Source organism: Prionailurus bengalensis, chromosome E4 (genome assembly GCF_016509475.1).
Source record: "Prionailurus bengalensis isolate Pbe53 chromosome E4, Fcat_Pben_1.1_paternal_pri, whole genome shotgun sequence".
Taxonomy (NCBI): domain Eukaryota; kingdom Metazoa; phylum Chordata; class Mammalia; order Carnivora; family Felidae; genus Prionailurus; species Prionailurus bengalensis.
Window position 1 is genome coordinate 38975614 of NC_057360.1, and position 18525 is coordinate 38994138.

At 39.8% G+C, this 18525-nt stretch overlaps 1 protein-coding gene and 1 long non-coding RNA gene across 3 annotated transcripts; both read right to left on the minus strand.

Annotated features, from left to right (window-relative positions):
* Positions 1 to 1939: 1939 nt before the first annotated feature.
* ZNF281 (zinc finger protein 281) lies at positions 1940 to 7167 on the minus strand. 2 transcript variants are annotated; one of them, XM_043569425.1, is made up of 2 exons: positions 7009 to 7167; positions 1940 to 6782 (listed from the first exon to the last, which is right to left on the minus strand). In XM_043569425.1, the coding sequence occupies exon 2, from the start codon at positions 6766 to 6768 to the stop codon at positions 4072 to 4074; it is 2697 nt and encodes an 898-aa protein (XP_043425360.1). In that variant the 5' UTR covers positions 6769 to 6782; positions 7009 to 7167; the 3' UTR covers positions 1940 to 4071. The 2 variants fall into 2 exon arrangements, with proteins under 2 accessions (XP_043425360.1, XP_043425359.1); XM_043569424.1 differs by having other exon boundaries at positions 1940 to 6786; positions 7009 to 7118.
* Positions 7168 to 7382: 215 nt separating this feature from the next.
* LOC122476574 lies at positions 7383 to 11496 on the minus strand. Its single transcript, XR_006295526.1, has 3 exons — positions 11169 to 11496; positions 8766 to 8807; positions 7383 to 7780 (listed from the first exon to the last, which is right to left on the minus strand). It is a non-coding gene; the product is annotated as an uncharacterized LOC122476574 (long non-coding RNA).
* Between the last annotated feature and the right edge of the window lie 7029 nt (positions 11497 to 18525).

The following is an 18525-nucleotide window of genomic DNA, read 5'->3' on the forward strand; positions in this document are numbered from 1 at the left end:
GTATGCCCTCTGTATGGTTTAAACTCACTATAATTTCAGAGGATTTATTTTCAAGTTTTTTGATCAAGGATAAGACAATAGAATTCCTAATGCTGTCTTTATGTTAATGTTCATTTTAAGTAATCAATGACTAAGCACGTAAATAACAAGTGGAACTAACACATTTTCTCTCAAAATCTGCCAGGAACTCGTTATCCTCTCATAGACGGTATGAGTATCATAGCACCAACAAAGGAATCTTGCATGACATTTTAAAAATTAAAACCTGTCATTATGGATCACAGAAAACATGAAGACCGTAAAACTCAAAAAATGGTAAGTCTTCAGATGTAGTTTACTCTAAAAACATAACTTTGAAGTCCAGAAGTTAATTTTCATTTGAAGAAAGTTCTTCAGTTTAACAAGACCTACGAATTTGGAAGCTAAGGACTGTGTATGTCCTATTGCTCAAACTGTCACCCAGTTCAGGCTTAAATGCTACTAATTACAAGAAACTACAAAATGCCAGATACCAGGAATGAACAGAAAGTTTTGCCTTTCTCACCTGATTAATGTAATACAGAAAACTAAATGTGAGGCAGAAATATTTGTATCACTGTTTGCAATTTTTTAGAAATATTAAAAATTTTAAGTACAGGGCCACCTGACTGACCCGGTCGTTAGAGCATGTGACTCTTGATCTACGGGGTCGTGAGTTCGAACCCCACACTGGCGGTAGAGCCTACTAATAAAGAAAAAAGATTAAGCACACATCTTTTTCCACGTATTTCTGTTCTCATTATTGAATTACCACACAAATTACTGACTAGCAACTGCTAAATTATGGTAAATTATGGTACATTCATCCTGAATGTACAGCAACACAACAGTTTTCCTCTTCATACCCTAACATCTTGAAAGTAAAAACCTTAATTTTAAAATGACGATATTCAAATATGGCCATTCCACAAACAAGAAAACGGCGGGGGGGGGGGGAGGTAGGTGGGCAAAAAAAAAAAAAAAAAAAAAAAAGTTAAGGTTAACCTAGAATGGAGAAGTCAGTCATCTGTGCAGAAAAATTAAGAATTGGATTTGAATGCAGAATCAGGGAGATTCTGTTTAGCAGTCTTGTTCGAGAAAATACCAAAGCTAGGAAATGACCTTGGCAAAGAAAGAACTAATTTACTTTTCCCAATCATATGGGCCCAGCAGATTATTTCTCTAGAGACAAACCCATGTTTATGTCTAATATAATTTATCATTTCCCTGTAATAGTATCATATACCCCAAAAAAGCAAAGCTTCAAAGACCTATTCTATCCTTTAATATTTTTACTCCTTAATTCAACATTTGTAGCTACTGAATTTCAAAGCACAATTTTCTCATGATTTTACATAGCCACCCACAATTTTTTCTCCATCTTTAAAAGGTACTTACTTTCAAATATCTCTTCTGCATCTTCAATATTTAAATGTCTTACCTCTTTCCTTCTGATATCTATACTTTCAACTTTTTTAAACATTGTTAGACTATGACTAATAGTTTTCCTACTAAAAATGCTCAAGTCCCTTTTTGTGTCCTACTGTTATTACAACCTTTTTGAGGCAAAAAGGATGCATCTAGAACCAAAAGATATTGGAATCTGATTTTAAGTGAGGCCTCAATAGTCTCTCTGATGTAATACTTAGGATACGTAACCCAATTTCAACAAAACATGTTCTAATATACATATTAACTTTCTATCCTTCCATATAGTGCACCTCAGACACAAAATGCTCAACCAGTTTTCAAATAAAATAAACCTAGAAACATGAAATACTTACGTTAAAAAAAAAAAACAATAGAAATACAAGTCTCTAAACTGCAAGTTATACCACTGATGTGAATATTTTAGAAAATGTAGTTCATGAAAAAAACTGAAAAATGTTACTGGATATTAAGTGATATCTCCTTTCTTCAATTTTGTGATTAACAGGTCTTTTATTGGTAGTAAACTAGAGCAAACAATCAGAATAATACATATGCAGTATTCAGTACACACAATAAAAGTTAAAGAAATTCAAAACCTGTATAAAACAAACACTGGAGAAAAATCATACAGCTTAAGAGATACAGTGGTAAAGGTCCTCTCCATCCTTTGATTACAGCTTGTACTCTGTACCCAATAGAACTTACCGCACTTACCAAAATAAGATATACAGACGTTTTAGTATTGATGTATTTAAGAGGATTAAACACATTTTCTAAGAATCTTGCAATGACAAATAGGTGACCCTTTAGCTGATAAGCAGACTTAAGGGAGGAAAGTGGGGAAAGGAAATTAACTAATATTTTGTAACCATTTTTAATAATTTCTTATTTTCCAAACACTGCTTTCATAACAGAAGTGTTTTACACTTGCACAATATTAATTACTTTATTATACATGGAAGCCTGTGGTAGGCTGATTACACAATAAGACTGCAAACAACCAGTGGTACTTTTCTGACGTCAGAAGAGTACATAAGACTGAAACATCACCAAAAGTACATAAAAAACTCATCAGCATAAACATCAAAGTACATTAAAAAATATAATCAGGAAAAAAATACAATTGCTAAAAAGTGGTTTAGAGCAAAGCCACTGTCTTATCAGTAGCTTCAAATGGCAATTAGCGTTCATAGCAAGTTTTGATGACTTTACAAGACCCCTGTACAATACTGACTAATGCACCCTTTTAAAATGTACATTAAAGGCTGCAATTTCACAAAGAGGTTCTGATGTCACTACTAAATGCAGACACTTATTCCTCACATTAGCTAGGTCACCAGTTGGAATTACAACCTTATTAACAGTATCTGTAGCTCAGACTAGGTGGGGCTTTATTATACATGGAAATCTATGGGTTTTTTTTTTTTTTAAAGATGGGGGGTTGTTTATCCTATTATTTAGTATTTGAATGCCACAAGGCATATAAAATGCCTAATGAGTTACCTAACGGAATGTAAATCATTCTCAAATTGAAACTGTCCAGAGAGAAGAGGGAACAAGGCAGGCTCAGAACTTTAAGAAAGAGGGTAAGTCAAGAAAAGAACAAAAAAACAGAAGTGTGGGTGACACGTAATAACACAGACAAGAAAACGATGCTTTAAGCCATGTATAATAAATAATGCATACCCCAAATTTCAAAAAATTATGTAATTCCAACTTGGGTTCTAATACTGGATCCAACCAACCACTTGGGTGTCAACACTGTGCCAGATATCATAACTCCTAATGGAACTACAGCCCTGTTACAGTTGGGATAAGGAGAGGGTGCTATTTTTTCTTCTTCTTTTATTAAAGCTATCATTCCAGGCTTTGATCAAAGATCCAAGAATATTTGTTCTACCAGGCTGGAATGAATGGTTTGGAAGTTCAGAGTACATTTAAAAGCTGCAACAAAACATAGGTAGCCAACATCTCAGAATTTTGGATCAGCCTAGATGGAGACAGCAATTTGAAATGTTTTCGATCCCTTACTTAAAATGATGAAATGTATATCAGCCCAGATAGAGCAATTTGAAATGTTTTCGATCCCTTACTTAAATGATAAAATGTATTATCATACTATCTGTAAATTGGATATTCCATTACAGTGATAACGTACAGAATTCCCATGCGTTATTACACTTTCCTGAGAGTAAAGCAATTAGAATAACCTTAATCCTAGCAACAAAGTTTTTTTTTTTGTGTGGGTTTTTTTTTGTCTTTTTTGTAGGTTTTTTTTTTGTTTTTGTTTTTTTTTTGCTTTTTTTGGTTTTTTTTTTGTATTTTTGTGGTTTTTTTGCATTTAAAACTTTTGGGCTATTCCCTGACAATCTATACATGTAAATTTGATTGCTAAACATTGTCACTTTGAATGTCAAACTATTTTTAATCTATTGATTTTGATTAAAAATCATAATACAAACAGAGCTAAAATCACACTAACAAAATAAACTAAATATGAAAAGTTGCATTGAAAGGGCATTACATTATTCTTAATAGGATCGTGTAGAAACATTCCAATGGCAGTGTTCTCAAAATAAAACAAAATTACATTAGACCTCCAGCCTGGTCACTTTGGGGACCTTACCTGTAACTTTGGCTGGTGGGTGTCTTTACTCTCGTACTACATGGCTCACTTACATCAGACATCATATTTGTATACCCTGAGAAATCTGACACTGAAGTCCTTACTCTATGGTCCACTTCTCCATTAGAGTTAGTGATGAAGGTCATTGGCACCCTGCTGCCCGACTTAAACTGAGAACCAAACGCTTGTGCAAAGTTCTCAATCTGGTACGTTGTTCTAGGCTCTATGTCTTTCTGAGGATCTATCTGGCTAGCTAACTCCTGAGATGGAATCTGAAAGCTTGTTGAGGACTCTAAATTTTTCTGTTGTTCCTTCTGGCTAGTCAATTTCTGAGATGAGGACTGGAAAGCTGATGAAGTCTCTAAATTCTTCTGAGAATCTATCAGATCATCCAGCTCCTGGGAAGGTGTCAACTGCTGATGTGTAGCATCCAAAGCAGATAAATAAAGACCTGGTTGAGATCCAAACAACATCCCAAAAGGAGGCTTTGGCAATGAAGATGGCAACACTGAGGTAACAGATTGGCCGAAACCACACTCCAAAGGAGATGTAGTGTATATTTGTTTTTCTGGAAATAAAGTGTGGTTGTGGAGAGGTGAAGACAAACTGACAAACTGGAAACCGTGTCCAAGAGTAAAACCTGCATTAGTGGATTTTTCAAAAGCCTGTTGGAGGTATTTGGAGTATTCTTGCAACATGCTTGCCTTATCACTTGAAGATGTTTGGGTGCCTGGGCTCAAATTTTCTTCTTGAACCAACTCTGAGTGTTCTCCTGAGGTGTGTAAATCCACTCGTGGTTCCGTTATGTTGAAAGGATCCTCTTTCTGGCTTTCTGATTTGTTGGAGTATTGATCCAAAATACTTTGTAAAACCTCATCAGGAATTCCAGACTTGTCATGACAAGACTTAATTTCAGCATTTAGAGCTGAGGAGTCAATAAGGGACAATGGAGTCTCATTGTCCAAAACACTGACACCTGCAGACTGAATGACGGACTGTTGGGAGACCATGTGTCCTACATTTATAGAAAAGGCACTGTTGCTGCTGGCAGTTGGTAAATATCTTCTTTTCTTTGAAAACTGCATGGCATCATCATAATTACTACTTATTTGACCTTGTTTACCACTGGTACTTTGGAGAAGACTAATAGTCTCCACACTATTATTCGAAACTATGCCAAGTGAGCCACCTGGTTTCCCAGACAAGGACTTCTGTCCAATGATGTCTGGTAATGGTGACACAAAATTAAGGTAGCTTTTCTCTGTATTCTTTCTGCTTCCTTTCTTAAAGATCAGTTTTGGCACCCTTTTCTGCAGTTCATCAATACCAGTGCCAATTATGCCTCCACTGGAAGACACAGTAGGCATTTCTACTGAGTAACTCTGCATGTTTATATTATTTGAAATTTGTGATTCACTTGTTTTACCAGTCTTATGTTCCTTATTTTCAACAGCTATACTTTTTGACTTCGTTTTTCTCCTTGAAGAACTTGTATTTCCCTGAGACAACACAGCCAGATTACCCATACTGCTATGGGTTGATGACCCAGGTTCTGCACCAGCGGCTCCTTTAGCTATGGCTTCACCACATGTGCGCCTGTGCTTCAACAGTCTATCAGTCCTTGAAAAATACTGTTGGCAAGTGTCACATTTATATGGCTTTTCTCCACTATGCGTCCTCTTGTGTCTCTCCATATGGTACTTCTGAATAAACTTCATGCTGCACTGATCACATCCAAATGGCTTCTCTCTACTATGAATTTTCTCATGTCTCTGTAGTAGGTATTTCTGAATGAAACCCATACTACACTGGCTGCACTGGAAAGGTCGTTCTCCAGTATGAATGAGGACATGTCTCCGCAGGTGATAGGAGCTTCTGAAAGCAGCACTACAGTGATCACAGATATGAGGTTTCTGACTTGGGGAGAGGATGGCACCTTCTCCATCTCCAACCAAAGAAGGTTTGGAAGATGCACTTGGCTTCCTCTTGGCTTTGATTCCCTGAGATTCTGGCTTTGGCCTCTTTGCCTTTTTGACATTAGTGTCCTGCTTTGGCTCCTCACTGCCATGGTGGTCATCAGTCCTGCTACTGCTGCTGAGCAATACGTCACGGTGGTGCTGGGCTGGTTGCTGCTGGGCATGCTGGTGGAGAATACTGAGGTCCTGGATGACGCCGTGGCTCCCCCCATCCCCGCCTCCTAGGCCAGGAGATCTCTCCTCAGCCCCAGCGAACAGCCCCCCATAGTGGTGGTGGTGATGGTGGTGGTGGGACTGCTGCTCCTCAGGATCTGCGGGTTTCTCCTGTTTGATGCTAACCAAAGACTGCAAGAATCCCCAGGAGGTCCTCTGCGAGGGGAAGGCCGCGGCTGACGCCGCCGGCTCCTTCTTGAAAGTCATGTCCGGGGCTGGCGGAGGGGGGGGCTCAGCGGCCGGGGCTGCGGAGGTAGAGGAGGATAACACGCACTGCGGGGGAGGGGCGGCCGACCCCGCCGGCCGGGTGAAGCTGGTGACCGGGGGAAGCCGGTGGTTGAACATAACCATACCCTGGGGAAAGGTGGGTTCCATCTCTGCCCTCCTGCTGCTGCCGCTGCCGCCGCCGCTGCCGCCGCCGCTACTACCACCGCCGCCGGAGCCGCTACCACCGCTACTGCCGGTACCACCGCCGCCACTCAGGAACCCACTGCCGATTTTCATACCCCGAAGGAGGCCTGGCTGAGGAGAGGAGGAGGAAGAGGGAAGAGGGAGGAAAGGGGGTGGAACCGGGCCCCGGGCCGGGACCACCGCAGCGCCCAGGACCCCGCCGCGCCGCCGCCCAGACCGCAACGCGCCCAGCACTAATTCCCAGCCCGGTCGCCTCCGGCACCGGCACACATGGTCCTGGGACTCTTCCCTGGGCCTCGCCCTCTCCCTCTCAGACCCACCGGCAACACTTACGGGTACCGCCGCCGCCGCAGCCGCCGTCGCCTCCAGTTAATAAAAATAACGCCGTCCTCTCCACAATGGAATTAAAAGCCTCCCCCGTACTGCGCAGCCGCGGCGCGGTGTCTGCTGGGAACTCTTCAACCCAGCCAGAGGGGAGCTCTGCGGAGCCACGGCGCCTGCGCTGCAGCTTCCGCCCGGTCTGCCTGTCAATCACTGGGGCGGTTGGGCGGAGGGGAGGCCCAGGGCTCGAGGGGCGGGGATTTGGGTCCCCTGTAGAAAGAGGCTTCCAGGCGAACGGGCGTGATTGGTGGGCTGCACTGACGGAGTTGGACGTGGGTGAGGGCTTCTGGGGGAGGACGCTCAGGGGGTGGAACCCAAGGGGCGGAATTACGCGGGACCTTACTGCGGCGTGGCTCGGGGGCTGCAGAGAAAGAGGCTGGCAAGATGGGGGAAACTGAGGACTGAATGTTGGGGCTTTTTCTAGCTTACAATTTGTAGTCTAGGTATTGAATCACAATCCAAACCCAGAACTGGGTCACTTAGGGCACTTTTGGTTCTACCTAAAAGCAGTAAACTTCAAATGCCCAACATTTATTAAAACAGATTTCTTCCGTTATCCCTCTTAGGTTGGAAATATTTTAATAGTGGGCGTGTACCTTTGGATTTATAGGAGGAGCCTGCTTTGAAACCGTTGCAAAAAAAAAAAAAAAAAAAGTTGTTTTACTGCCAACCTACCTGAAGGCTACTGAAGAAGGAAACCGCGTGTAATCCGGGTGCTGCAGCCCTGTAAAACACGCCCACACTCATACTTCATCATCATCAGATGTTATTTAAATGCCCACATACCTTTTCAGTCTGGCTAATGACTCTGTTTGCAATGTTACAATGTTGCCTAGCCCCTTATGTTACTTGTTTAGGAAAAACTGACTACCAGGCCCTTCTAAGACGTGTACTAGGATTCACTCTGCCCTCCCCCAGTATAGACTGCTGAGAAACGCATGCAAAATTACAATTTTTTTCTTGAGGGAAAATTACAAAGTAAAATCTTGAAATCAGAGACTAACAAATACCACACAAGTCTCTACTCAGTGGCTAGTGTACACAAAGCACTCACTTTCATATTAAACATGCCAAAATCTAAACCAGCTACTTGCCTAACAAAGCCTATATAAATCACAATTTTTTTTCATAAAACGACTAGAACCATCACAATAATTCGTTTACATAGTATATTTTCTTCGTGAAATTTCAAGTCCATTTTTTCACAATATTTCTAACTAAATAACTGCTCATAACTAAATAGTAAATGACTTCTCTGAGAAACTTCACCATTGAAACCATAAGATTATTCATTATTCTTTATGGGCCTCTCTGAACCTGTGCAGAAACTTAAAAGGTAATATTTAATGAACATTTGGTGGTAAGAAATATTATTCTAATTCCATGAAGTTACCTATAAGCATTCTGCCACTTAAATTGTAAAACCTGAATACCGTCAAGGATAGCTAAGTGTTAAAAGAAAGACTGAAAATTCCAAAACTTAAGGCAGTAGTAAAATATTAGTCAATGCCTGTGAGAAATGAGGCTGTCCCTTTATTCAGGGCGTCAGTGTTTAATGGTAAGCTGGGATGCATATAAGCTAGTCCAAGCATGAAGGGCAGTAGGACACTCATATGAAAAGCCAACTTTGTTCCTCAGTTATCAAGATAAGAAACCTGTCATTTCTCTCATTCACTCTGTCAGCCTTGAGATACTCCAAGCAGACTTACCTCTGTGTTGTATACCCCATATATCAGGAAGATGAAGAGACCCTGTAAAATAAAATGGAGGGAAAAAGCTGTTAACGCTAATCATTTCAGCAGTAGAAATACCTGAAATAAACTTTCCTGGGAACAGACAAAAGAAGACACACTTCATCAAGGTCAATTTATTTTTCTATTTTTCAACATTAGAAGCTGTACCTTGAGCATTTATAAGGTAACATACCAGCACATCACTTACAGTGGTGTGCTACACAATTCTTCATAAATAGGAAATAAAAATACCATTCCTGGTACATAGAATATTAATTATAAAAATCAAAATGCCAGTCTCTGAAAGATAGCTAGGTAATGAAAAAATTAAACTCAGAAAATGTCATCAAAGTAATCAATAGCACTCAGCATCAATATTTCTAAACACTGTTTTAGACTACGGAAAATGGAATATATTGGTTAAAGTCTTCACAGGAGTAAAAAAATTTTTTTTAATGAAAAGAACTAAAAGGATAAACTTAGGGTAATAAATAGTTTCTAAACAATATTTAAAACTCCAGTTCAGGTTAAGATAAAATTTCACATTATCACTTGTAAAACTACACACATTTTTATTGTAAACTTTTTATAAAGAAGTTTCAAAGATCTGCTGTTTATTAGTCCTTAGTTTTAGAAAATACTTAATTGTAAAATATAAAATGAATCTCACTCTTAAATCTAAAATATTAAATTTTTTAAGAAAATGAAACTGATGTAGTTTAAACTTATTAGAGAAAATAGCAAGAAATTTTCCATGTATTTTGGCTTTGCAGGGGAAAGAAAAAATCTATATTATCCCATTCTTGTTAGGTATGAGTAAACCAAATATGAGATAGATGCCTGGACTAAAGTCTGGAAATGGTTCAAATAGTTAAGAAATGTGACATTTCGAAAGGAAAATATTACAGGAATATTTTAATATTTGTTTTATATCTGCATACTTAACATCTTACAGATAACAGGAACAATCCTATAATAAGGAGATTGAATAAAACAGAACTAGGTTTTGCTCGTTAGTTTCTTCTGTAACATATTTTATTTTTTAAGAACAATTTTACTTTCTTTATTATTTTCTTATGTAATCTTTACACCGACATGGGGCTCAAACTCACAACCCTTGAGATCAGGAGTTGCATGCAATACTGACTGAGCCAGGTGCCCCTCGTCATTTTACTTTAGTATGGTATGTTCATTACAATTAATCTTACAAGTTTTCAATACTACTCTCTATGTAATATCAGAAACAAACTTTCATTACATGTGTTTGTATTAGGAAGAAAGGTTGACAAAGAGTTTTGAACAACCAAAAATGTCTACTGGGTCATTGACTTTTAAAAATTCAAGTACAGTGAGAGTTTCTTCACTGTGTATACATCACGTCCCATAGCTCAATATCGATACTCAAATCCATCCAAGTAGCCTTTCTCAAGATCTACATAGTGTGAATTCAAGCGTCTTAGATGATACTCATTTTATAGGCTACTTGTTTGCCTATATTCTAGATAATCCAAGAAAAAAGTTCTCTGACTTATGACAAAACTATACAATAATTAATAGTGCTCCTTCCTTTCATAATTGCTAATTCTTTATTTCATATTGTGTTATATAGATATAAAATTAAGAGTAGGTCACTCAAATTACTTCTATGTATGAGACAGGAGTATTTTGCTTTGTGCAGTACCTAAGTTCTTCACCACAATGCCTTGTGTATGGAACAATAGGCACTGTGATTTCTATATGTTAAGAAATTCATCTGTTGGGGTGCCTGGGTGGCTCAGTCAGTTAAGCAGCTGACTTCAGCTCAGGTCATGATCATGGTTTGTGGGTTTGAGCCCCGTATTGGGCTTTCTGCCATCAGCCAGGAGCTCGCTTCAGATCTTCTCTGCCCCTCTCTCTCTGCCCCTTCCGTATGCTCTCTCTCAAAAATAAATAAACATTAAAAAATGCACAAAAAAAGAAATTCGGCTGTTATCTGTATATTTTGAGACATCTATAGAAGAGCCCTTCTATGATGTGTATCATCACTTCTGTAATTTATCTATTTTGTAAATTCATTTTTCTCTAAAAGAAAAGAAAATTTCAAAAATCACATTTATTCTCCATGTCTTGGTAAAGTAAGGAGGATATGGAGTATGTTCTAATATTTTTATTTACTCTATTTCCATGTTACTTGTTATACATTTTAAGTTCTCACATATTTAACTCTTTAAAGTAATATAAAATGATCCACAACAAAAGTCTGCCTTTTGAAAAAAAGATTTAGACTGAAAAACTGTTTTAAATAAAGGCAGCTTCAGTCTCAGAAGCTTTTTTCTCTTTCTCCTTTCTCTTCAACAGATGCACACTTAAAAGCATGGTAAGCAATCCCCAAATTATTACTTCAAAGATCCTGAAAAAGCCTGAGACTTGAAATCACTCCAAGGAATCTCTGCTTTTTTTTCTCTTGGGTTGTCTACCTGATGTCACCACAACCAGCTGAAAAGTAAAACATTAATAATAATAATAATAATAACAACAATAATAATAATAAATTGTGTGTTTTATACATGGTGCCTTTTTTCCCCACTGATTTTACCAACTATTGGCAGTTGTGATAATTTAGATCTAACTCTACAGAACTTCATAAGCCCTTCACTACTGGTTAAACATCTCATTTTCTCTATTTTCCCAAGGGAAGAATCAAAACAGAAATAGCTAAACATAAAAATCTTAAGCCATAACTAGGAGCCACTTCTAAATCCCCGCAGGGAGAATACCTTTAAGAACAGCTGGAAGGAACCAACTGCCAAATTGCAACTGGCACTGAGACTTCTGAGCTCCTTCCACCAACATTCTGTCCCACCAAAGAGTGAACACTGTAAGTATGCCTTATTTCTGAAACGAATGATCCTTCATGTCTGTTGGGGAGTTTCTGCTATTCCACCCATAGACCTATCCATTCAAAATATATATGGAGTATTAATCTATAATGGAACCAATTTCTCAATGTTTCAATCGCAGTAAAAATAACAGTAATTGGACAGGAAACATCCCAAGCGTAGCTGGATTCCTATAGCATGTGTATACATTATGGGCAGGAGCCAGGACCAGGGGAAGAACACAAGGGTATTACATCTGATGCTGTACAGGAGTTAAAAATAGAAACTTACAGGAAAGAAGGGGGGAAATCATGCTATATTATTTTATTTTCATTTATGTATGAAACATTAAAAACTGAGGCAGCTTTGTAAATATCTTCATTGTCCTAGAAGTTCATTGAACAACGTCGGCAGATAGATTCAATGGCTGACATCTAGTCTGTTATTTTTATATTGATTGTTCTGTACTTTCCTAGTGCACTTCATGACTGCTACAAAATCAATCTTTTCTGTGGTAATGTATTCTTTCCTGGCGATACAAAGAACAGGAAGGTGCCACTATACGCAGTACATTGCCCACTCAGGAATCAGAAGAATATTAACAATGCTAATATATGTATAGCTCTCTCAAAGTACTTTCATTTGCATAATTCCATTTGTTCCTCACTACAATACTGCAAAGTAGGCAGCATGAGTGTTATTAGCTTTTTTTTTTTACATATGAGGATTTTGAGGCTTGCTCAAAATGCCACCGTGCTGACAAGTGGGCAGAGGCAAGGATTAGTTTCTGACTCCTCATCTAATGTGCTTTCACATACAACTGCCTTAAATAGACACCTTCGTAACTCTGAAATCACCAGCTTCAAGGTAATACAATTGGTGAGCTCTTTAAAAGCTGAGGTTTTTTGAAAGCATATTATAGTTTGATTAGAACTGTAGAAGGTCAGGGACTCAGTATCCAGTAATAGAGCTGCTTAGACTAGTGCTCCACAGTCTAAGATGGCCTAGCAAATACAACAGGAAATACACTTTGCAACAGTGGTTCCTAGTTGCTATGCACCAGGTTCTGTCTTTTGTGCTTCCTTACAAGTTCTCATTCAATGATGTATACTTGCTAGTTGCTGGGAAACATATCTTTTCCCATCAAAACGCTGCTAGGTAACCACATAGTCAAATATCCTTTATCATTATCATCATTTACTGACCTTCTTTGAATGTATGGTGCTATGCTGTGTGCTTTTATTTATCTACAAACCATGCTCCAACCTAGTTTCTATAAACAATTCCTGTTTGGGGGACGAAATCCCATGGAAACAAAAGCATTAGTGTGCAAGGATATGTGTATTTGCTTGTTGCAACACTGTGTGTAGTGGTAAAGAACTGGAAACAACCTGAATGCCCTTCAACACAGGATTGGCTGAGTAAATCGTGGTCTCTTCATCCCTTAAGATACTAGGCAGCTGAAAGAATGAGTTAGAGCTATGTTTATTAGCCTGGAGTAATTTCATGAATTGTTAAAGGAGAAGAGCAAGAGGAGAAGACACGTGTGTTATATCGTCTCTTTTTTGTAAAACAAATAACAAAACCTCCCTTCCTCCTCCCCAAATACAACTGATTCAACAGGAGAACAGGGTGGAAAGGTGCACACCAAACTGTTGTCACTGGTTTTCCTAGTGGAAAAGACGTGAGGGAGAGGAAGCAAGTCAGAAACATGTTAGAAGCACACTAGAAAAACATGTATGACCTTATCAAAGGAGGTGGAATGTACAATTCTATGGAGGATATTACATATAAATACAGAAAAGAGAATCTGCACGTGGATAAGGAGCTAAAGATAAGATGGACAAATAAAATACTGATTTGATTTGGGGTAAGATTGGGGTTTTTTCTTGACTCCTATTATTTTTTTAAAGCTTTTATTTTTAAGTAATCTCTACACTCAAAGTGGGGCTCGAACTCACAACCCTGAGATCAAGAGTCACATGACTGAGCCAGTCAGGCATCCCCACTATTATTTTAATATAAAGAGTACCTGAGGTGCCTGTGTGGCTCAGTCAGTTAAATGTCTGACTCTTGATTTCAGCTCAGTCATGATCTCACGGTTGGTGAGTTCAAGCCCCATGGCAGGCTCTGTGCTGACCGAATGGAGCCTGCTTGGGATTCTCTGTCCCCCTCTCTCTCTGCTCCTTCAGCTTACATGCACACATGTGCTCTCGCTCTCACTCTCTCTCTCTCTCAAAAATAAATAAATATAAAAAAATAAAGAGTATAATACATTTGAACGAAAAAAGATGTAAGTGGGTTTATTTAAAATGAATTCATTGGGGCGCCTGGGTGGCGCAGTCGGTTAAGCGTCCGACTTCAGCCAGGTCACGATCTCGCGGTCCGGGAGTTCGAGCCCCGCGTCAGGCTCTGGGCGGATGGCTCAGAGCCTGGAGCCTGTTTCCAATTCTGTGTCTTCCTCTCTCTCTGCCCCTCCCCCGTTCACGCTCTCTCTCTCTCTCTCTCTCTCTGTCCCAAAAATAAATAAAAAACGTTGAAAAAAAATTAAAAAAATAAATAAATAAAATAAAATGAATTCATTGGGGCACCTGGGTGGTTCAGTCGGTTAAGTGTCAGAGCTCGGCTCAGGTCATGACCTTGTGTTCGTGAGTTCAAGCCCCGCGTCGGGCTCTGTGCTGACAGCTCAGAACCTGGAGCCTGCTTCAGATTGTGTGTCTCCCTCTCTTTCTGCCCCTCCCCCGCTTGCACTCACACACACGCTCTCTCTCTCTCTCTCTCTCTCTCTAAAAAATAAACATTAAAAAATAAGATGAATTTATTATTTTTTAAAAGCGGGGTATAATTTACCAATAAATGTATACTTGTGATTAGTAGACTAAAGAAAATAAGCAGTTTATACAGCAGAACACATCAATTTTGCCAGGGAACGTGGGTGCATCATGAGAAGGGAGCTAAAATCTATCAAGCGATGGCCTCTTGTGGTATGTGTTTGGTTTGCTGCTCTTCTGAAGATCTGATTCTTGAAGGAGAAGGAAGTGTGGTCAGTGAGACAGCTGGGAAAGGGCATTTACGAGAGATCTTTGAGAAAGCACAGCTTCATGAAAGCACAGAGATCTCCAGGGGACACGCAAGGAGCTCAGAATTGCTAGAGCAAGTTGCTTTCAAGCGAGAGAGGGGAAGCTGATGAAACCAGAAGCAGGGGCAGCACCAGACCGCGAAAGGCCTTGCATATCGTGTCAAGGAATCCAGTTATTCCTCTCTTAGAAAAGGGGGTCGTTACAAAGTTTTCATCAGGAAAGTGATGTCAGGAGCTTTGGGGGATTTTGTTGTTGTAAAGTAACTCCTATAGCACTGAGAGAAATGGGTTAAAGAGGCATAGGGCAACCAGTTAGGAAGCTACAGTCAGGGTAAGAGAATCCAAAACGAGGGAAATGGTTATGAGAATTCAGAGACGTTTAGGAGGTACAGTCAACTATTGAACGGAGGTGGATGCTGACTGGACGGGACAGGAGAAAGCAAGAGCTGGGTTACAGGTGATTGTCAGCTCACTGGCTTCAGTGATGGGTGATTTCCTAAGGCAGAGAATTAAATGGAAAAGAAGCATGTTTGCTGAGGAAAAGAATACATTTATTATATGTGTCAGATGGGAATGTGGTCCACTGAGCAATTGGACACACAAGTCTGAGCCTCAGGAAGGATCTCTGGGATGGAGATACAGGGCTGGGAATCATCCAAGGAGGGATGGCAGTGGGTGCCGTCAACTAGGAAGCACGTAAAGTAAATGAAGGCAGTGGCTGTAGACAGATTTCTGGGAAATGTCATTCCTGCTTCAGAGCTAAGCAGAGAGAAAACCAATGAAGGAGGAGTCAGAGAGATGGTGCTTTCATGGAAGCCAATGGAAGAGAGTTTTATTTTTTTCTTTATTTGGTTTTATTTATTTCTTTTAATGTTTATTTTTGAGAGAGAGAGAGAGAGAGAGAGAGAGAGAGAGAGAGAAGGAGCAGGGGAGGGGCAGAGAGAGGTGGGGAGACACAGAATCTGAAGCAGGCTCCAAGCCCCTAGCTGTCAGCACAGAGCCCAACACAGGGCTTGAACCCACGAACTGTGAGATCATGACCTGAGCCAAAGTCTGACACTTAACCAAGTGAGACACCCAGGCACCCCAGGAAGAGAGTTTTAAAGAAGAAATGAGTAGCGGCAAACATAGGTTAAAGGCATAAACTCTGAAACCATACTGCCTGGGTTCCATTCCTGGCTCTACCACTTACTAGCTGTGTGAGCTTGGGCAAATTACTAAGCATCTCTGTTCCTCACTTTCATCGTGTATAAAATGCTCACAGTAATGTGCCTGTCTCATAAGATTGTTATGGGAACTAAAAGAGTAAATAAGTGTAAAGTGCTTGGAACAGTGCCTGGCAGAGGTAATACTATCTGAGTATTTGACTGATGTCACATAAGATCAACTAAGAAAGGACCTGAAAATGCCATTAGATTTGGTAGTTACTGGATTCATTGCATTTACATTTGAGTAACTTCTATATGTCAGGCGCTGAGAACATAGTCATGAAGGAAACATTGAACTTGCTCTGAAGGAGCTTATATTCTGGCGAATAGCATTCATTGACTGTGTGTGCACTGTTCTCATCACCTGACAAGCATTATTACTTCGCTCATTCCTCACACTTACCCTGGATATAGGTACCATAATTATTCTCATTTTACAGGTAGGAACATTGAGCAACACGGAGAGGTTCAGCAAGGAGCTGGAGCCAGGAGGTGGCAGAATCGGGATTTGAATTGAGCTGGACTGACTTCGGAGAACACCTCCTTAGCCTCGAAATCATACAGTCTCCAGTTGGCTGCTGGTGACGTCAGTAACAGTGCCTTTAGAAGTATGGTGGGGACAATACCCAGAAACTGAGCATTGAATGGGAGCTGGTTAATTGAGAGATTGAGAAGAGTTGAAAGCATTTCCACAGAGAATCACACTGCCAAAGTCCAAGTATGTGGATTTGTGGGCGATTTATTGTATTTGGGTGATAGAGTAAGGAAAGCGAAAGGATTAAGTAGTAAGCATGTTCTTTGGTCATGTCTTTCTCACATACTGTTTCAACTATTTCTTTGCAGTGATCTGGCTGGCGGTCAGTTCAAGATTAGGATCTCTGGTGAGTGCCTGAAGGGTATGTATTTGTTATTATTTATTGAAGCAAGATCAGAACAATTTATTTATTTATTTATTTATTTATTTATTCAATATATGAAATTTATTGTCAAATTGGTTTCCATACAACACCCAGTGCTCATCCCAAAAGGTGCCCTCCTCAATACCCATCACCCACCCTCCCCGCCCTCCCACCCCCCATCAACCCTCAGTTTGTTCTCAGTTTTTAAGAGTCTCTTATGCTTTGGCTCTCTTCCACTCTAACCTCTTTTTCTTTTTTTTTCCCCCTTCCCCTCCCCCATGGCTTTCTGTTAAGTTCCTCAGGATCCACATAAGAGTGAAAACATATGGTATCTGTCTTTCTCTGTATGGCTTATTTCACTTAGCATAACACTCTCCAGTTCCATCCACGTTGCTACAAAGGGCCATATTTCATTCTTTCTTGTGGCCATGTAGTACTCCATTGTGTATATAAACCACAATTTCTTTATCCATTCATCAGTTGATGGACATTTAGGCTCTTTCCATAATTTGGCTATTGTTGAGACTGCTGCTATAAACAGTGGGGTACAAGTGCCCCTATGCATCAGTACTCCTGTGTCCCTTGGGTAAATTCTTAGCAGTGCTATTGCTGGGTCATAGGGTAGGTCTATTTTTAATTTTTTGAGGAACCTCCACACTCTTTTCCAGAGTGGCTGTACCAATTTGCATTCCCACCAACAGTGCAAGAGGTTTCCATTTCTCCACATCCTCTCCAGCATCTATAGTCTCCCGATTTGTTCATTTTGGCCACTCTGACTGGTGTGAGGTGATATCTGAGTGTGGTTTTGATTTGTATTTCCCTGATGAGGAGTGACGTTGAGCATCCTTTCATGTGCCTATTGGCCATCCGGATGTTTTCTTTAGAGAAGTGCCTATTCATGTTTTCTGCCCATTTCTTCACTGGGTTATTTGTTTTTCGGGTGTAGAGTTTGGTGAGCTCTTTATAGATTTTGGATACTAGCCCTTTGTCTGATATGTCATTTGCAAATATCTTTTCCTATTCTGTTGGTTGCCTTTTAGTTTTGTTGGTTGTTTCCTTTGCTGTGCAGAAGCTTTTTATCTTCATAAGGTCCCAGTAGTTCATTTTTGCTTTTAATTCCCTTGCCTTTGGGGATGTGTCAAGTAAGAGATTGCTACGGCTGAGGTCAGAGAGGTCTTTTCCTGCTTTCTCCTCTAGGGTTTTGATGGTTTCCTGTCTCACATTCAGGTCCTTTATCCATTTTGAGTTTATTTTTGTGAATGGTGTAAGAAAGTGGTCTAGTTTCAGTCTTCTGCATGTTGCTGTCCAGTTCTCCCAGCACCATTTGTTAAAGAGACTGTCTTTTTTCCATTGGATGTTCTTTCCTGCTTTGTCAAAGATGAGTTGGCCATACATTTGTGGGTCCAATTCTGAGGTTTCTGTTCTATTCCATTGGTCTGTGTGTCTGTTTTTGTGCCAATACCATGCTGTCTTGATGATGACAGCTTTGTAGTAGAGGCTAAAGTCTGGGATTGTGATGCCTCCTGCTTTGGTCTTCTTCAAAATTACTTTGGCTTTTCGGGGCCTTTTGTGGTTCCATATGAATTTTAGGATTGCTTGTTCTAGTTTCGAGAAGAATGCTGGTGCAATATTGATTGGGATTGCATTGAATGTGTAGATAGCTTTGGGTAGTATTGACATTTTGACAATATT